At 39.2% G+C, this 2,763-nt stretch overlaps 1 protein-coding gene across 1 annotated transcript in view; it reads left to right on the top strand.

The window, feature by feature from the left end:
• Positions 1-2,290, top strand: part of Cer1 (cerberus 1, DAN family BMP antagonist) — a 3,963-nt gene extending 1,673 nt beyond the window's left edge. The window contains exon 2 of the mRNA XM_031376788.1: positions 1,176-2,290. Coding sequence (XP_031232648.1) covers positions 1,176-1,487 — 312 coding nt within the window. The 3' untranslated portion in view covers positions 1,488-2,290. The remainder of the gene's footprint in view (positions 1-1,175) is intronic.
• The last annotated feature ends 473 nt before the right edge of the window (positions 2,291-2,763 follow it).

The following is a 2,763-nucleotide window of genomic DNA, read 5'->3' as shown; positions in this document are numbered from 1 at the left end:
TTTGGAGGGGAAACTGGGAAAGGAGAAATTTACATGTAAATAAAGAAAATATCTAATAAAAAATAATTGAAGCAGGCATAGTAGGAAATGGTAGAGATGAAATACTCATAAATTATGCAAAAGTGAAAAAGAAGAAGAAACCCTCTAAGAAAAGAGAAAAATAAATATTATTGATAATAAAATTGAGGAAAAAAAAGTATCTTAATAGAAAATCATGTCTTTCCTTATCCTGACTCTTAACTTGTGCTGGCTAATTTATACTGACCATGGTCAGCTCTGCACTATTAAGACAGAGGAACATTTTACTTCTGTTTCCTTCCAGGCAACATCTACTTTCCAAATGCTAAATTAAAAGAGAGAAAATGCATCAAAAAGACACAGAACCAAAAGCAGTGCAGGAGAGACCAAAATTTTACAGTCTAGTAACACTGCTCAATTAAGCAGGCAGTATTCTAAGGCAACTGCCTGTGTAGCCATGCAGTCATCAAGTAATAATATCTGCTTTGCTGGACCATGTGCAATTAGAAAATTGCTCCTAAGACTCAGGCAATCAAGTTTCCTTTGAAATTCTTACTTTTTAATTCTATTGCTAATTAGATTAAAATTAAGGAGTTTGAGTCATATTTTGAAAGACACATAAAACTGGGTGTATGGGGTTCTGAGAAAGCAGCAAAGGTGGTGTAATATAGGCATATGCATCGCGATTCTGCCGCTTAGAGCTCTGAATGCTGCACAGCTCAAGCAAAATAGGACAGAATTCAATTCATGCCGTCTGGCCTATTCTATGATTAACTGACCAGTATTTATGGAGAAGCTGCTGTGCACAATGCACTATGAGTAACAGAAAGACAAGATATGGTGGTTAAGTAAGAAAGCTGCCATGATGGCTTCTTGTTTCCATTTGGTTATATCCAATTAGATGGAAATTCTTTAAAGAATGGTGTGTCTAGTGGGAGGTTTTTCATGTTACTTTAAGGCTTTTTTAGAGGTTAACTGATGTGTAACTCAAAAAGAAAGCTTTATTGTGGTGGCCTTGTCCCCAAGGAACACCATCTCTTGGATGTCACAAAATCCATCCCTACTTGGAGAGTTTAGAGCACTTTATTCTAAATCATCCTTCTGTGCCATGAGTGGTTTGAGATGCCTCGAGATGACCTAATCCATTTGCCTTTCAGACCGTTGCCCATGAAGACTGTCAAAAAGTTGTTGTCCAGAACAACCTTTGCTTTGGGAAATGCGGTTCCATTCATTTTCCTGGAGAAGGATCACATGCACACAGCTTCTGCTCCCACTGCTCACCCACCAAATTCACCACCGTGCACTTGAGGCTGAACTGCACCAGCCCAACCCCCGTGGTCAAGATGGTGATGCAAGTAGAAGAATGTCAGTGCATGGTGAAGGCAGAATGTGGAGAGGAGCGCCTCCTACTGGCTGGTTCCCAGGATTCCTTCATCTCTGGATTTCTAGCTTCAGAAACAAACCCATGATTACCTTAGAAAACAAAACCTCAACAGAAAAAGTGAGGGTTGCTAAGTGGGTTATATAAATCTCAATGGAAAATCTCTCTCTCTCTCTCTCTCTCTCTCTCTTTCTCTTTCTCTCTCTCTCTCTCTCTCTCTCTCTCACACACACACACACACACACACATATACATGTTTGTGTTTAGATAGGGTCTTATGTATTCCAGGCTAGCCTCAAACTTGCTATGTGGCTGGGGATGATTTTAAACTCCTGATCCAATTCCTGCATGCTGGGATTACAGACATTCGCCATAATAGATAGCTCCCAGACAGATTTTTAAAGAGATTTTTGCATGCTTCAAGTGGCCTTTGAGACTCAGGACATATTTTGATTCTATCGACCGGTCCTTGCCACAGATGTGGGAAGCAGCTTGCTTGGTGGCCCATATTTTTCCTTTCCCTTCAGTGCTCTCTACATGAAGTTTTTCAGTTGGTTGTCTGAATTTGAAGAAGGAGCAGTGAAGCTACTCTTAGCAGTTTAAAGGTGGAGGGGCTCAGGTGCTAGGAACCAAGCCTTTTTCCAGAGTATGAGGACAATGCATGAACAGTATTAGAGTCACTTGTGGAAGTTACTAAGAAACGCCATAAGTCTCTAAGTACACTGCAAGTCATTTTGAAGATGAAATCTTTATAGACGAAATCTTCTACTCATATGCCTTTGAATCTTATATAACAAGTTGGGTTTCTGTGTTTGGGCTTCTTCCTGTTGTCTAAGAGTATGTGTGACAAATTCAACCTGGCAAATACTTCAATGGCAAATTCTGAACATGATCTGAGTGTAATCTGTTGTAATGTATTAAATTGTAGAGTGTGAAAAATCTTGGACATCCTGTGCCACATAAATGTCTGGAATGGGCCCTTCAGAAGCATGTCTGAAATGACTCCATGGGCTTATGACACTGGCCACGGGCTTCTGATTTCAGAAGCACCTCGGTTTAAGTCACTCAATCACCCTCTCTTAGCAACTGCCTCTTCCTGCTTGTATTTACTTATGTCCAAATACTGTACAGCATTTTCCCTAGCCAGATTACTTTTTAATAGTAGTTTTTCAAATATTTATTTAAAAATTACTTGATTTGGATCCCTTTACTTTCAGTACACACACACACACACACACACACACACACACACACTTTCCCGAGTAATGACTAATTACTGTTTATAAAGAAATTAATTTCATATTTTAATTCTATTCCTTTTAAATTACCATCTAACATGGTACACTGAAGAAGCAAATGCATTT

Source organism: Mastomys coucha, unplaced genomic scaffold (assembly GCF_008632895.1).
Source record: "Mastomys coucha isolate ucsf_1 unplaced genomic scaffold, UCSF_Mcou_1 pScaffold18, whole genome shotgun sequence".
NCBI classification, from domain to species: Eukaryota; Metazoa; Chordata; class Mammalia; order Rodentia; family Muridae; genus Mastomys; species Mastomys coucha.
The sequence above is the reverse complement of the archived record's forward strand: the minus strand, read 5'-3'. Positions and strand labels throughout refer to the sequence as shown.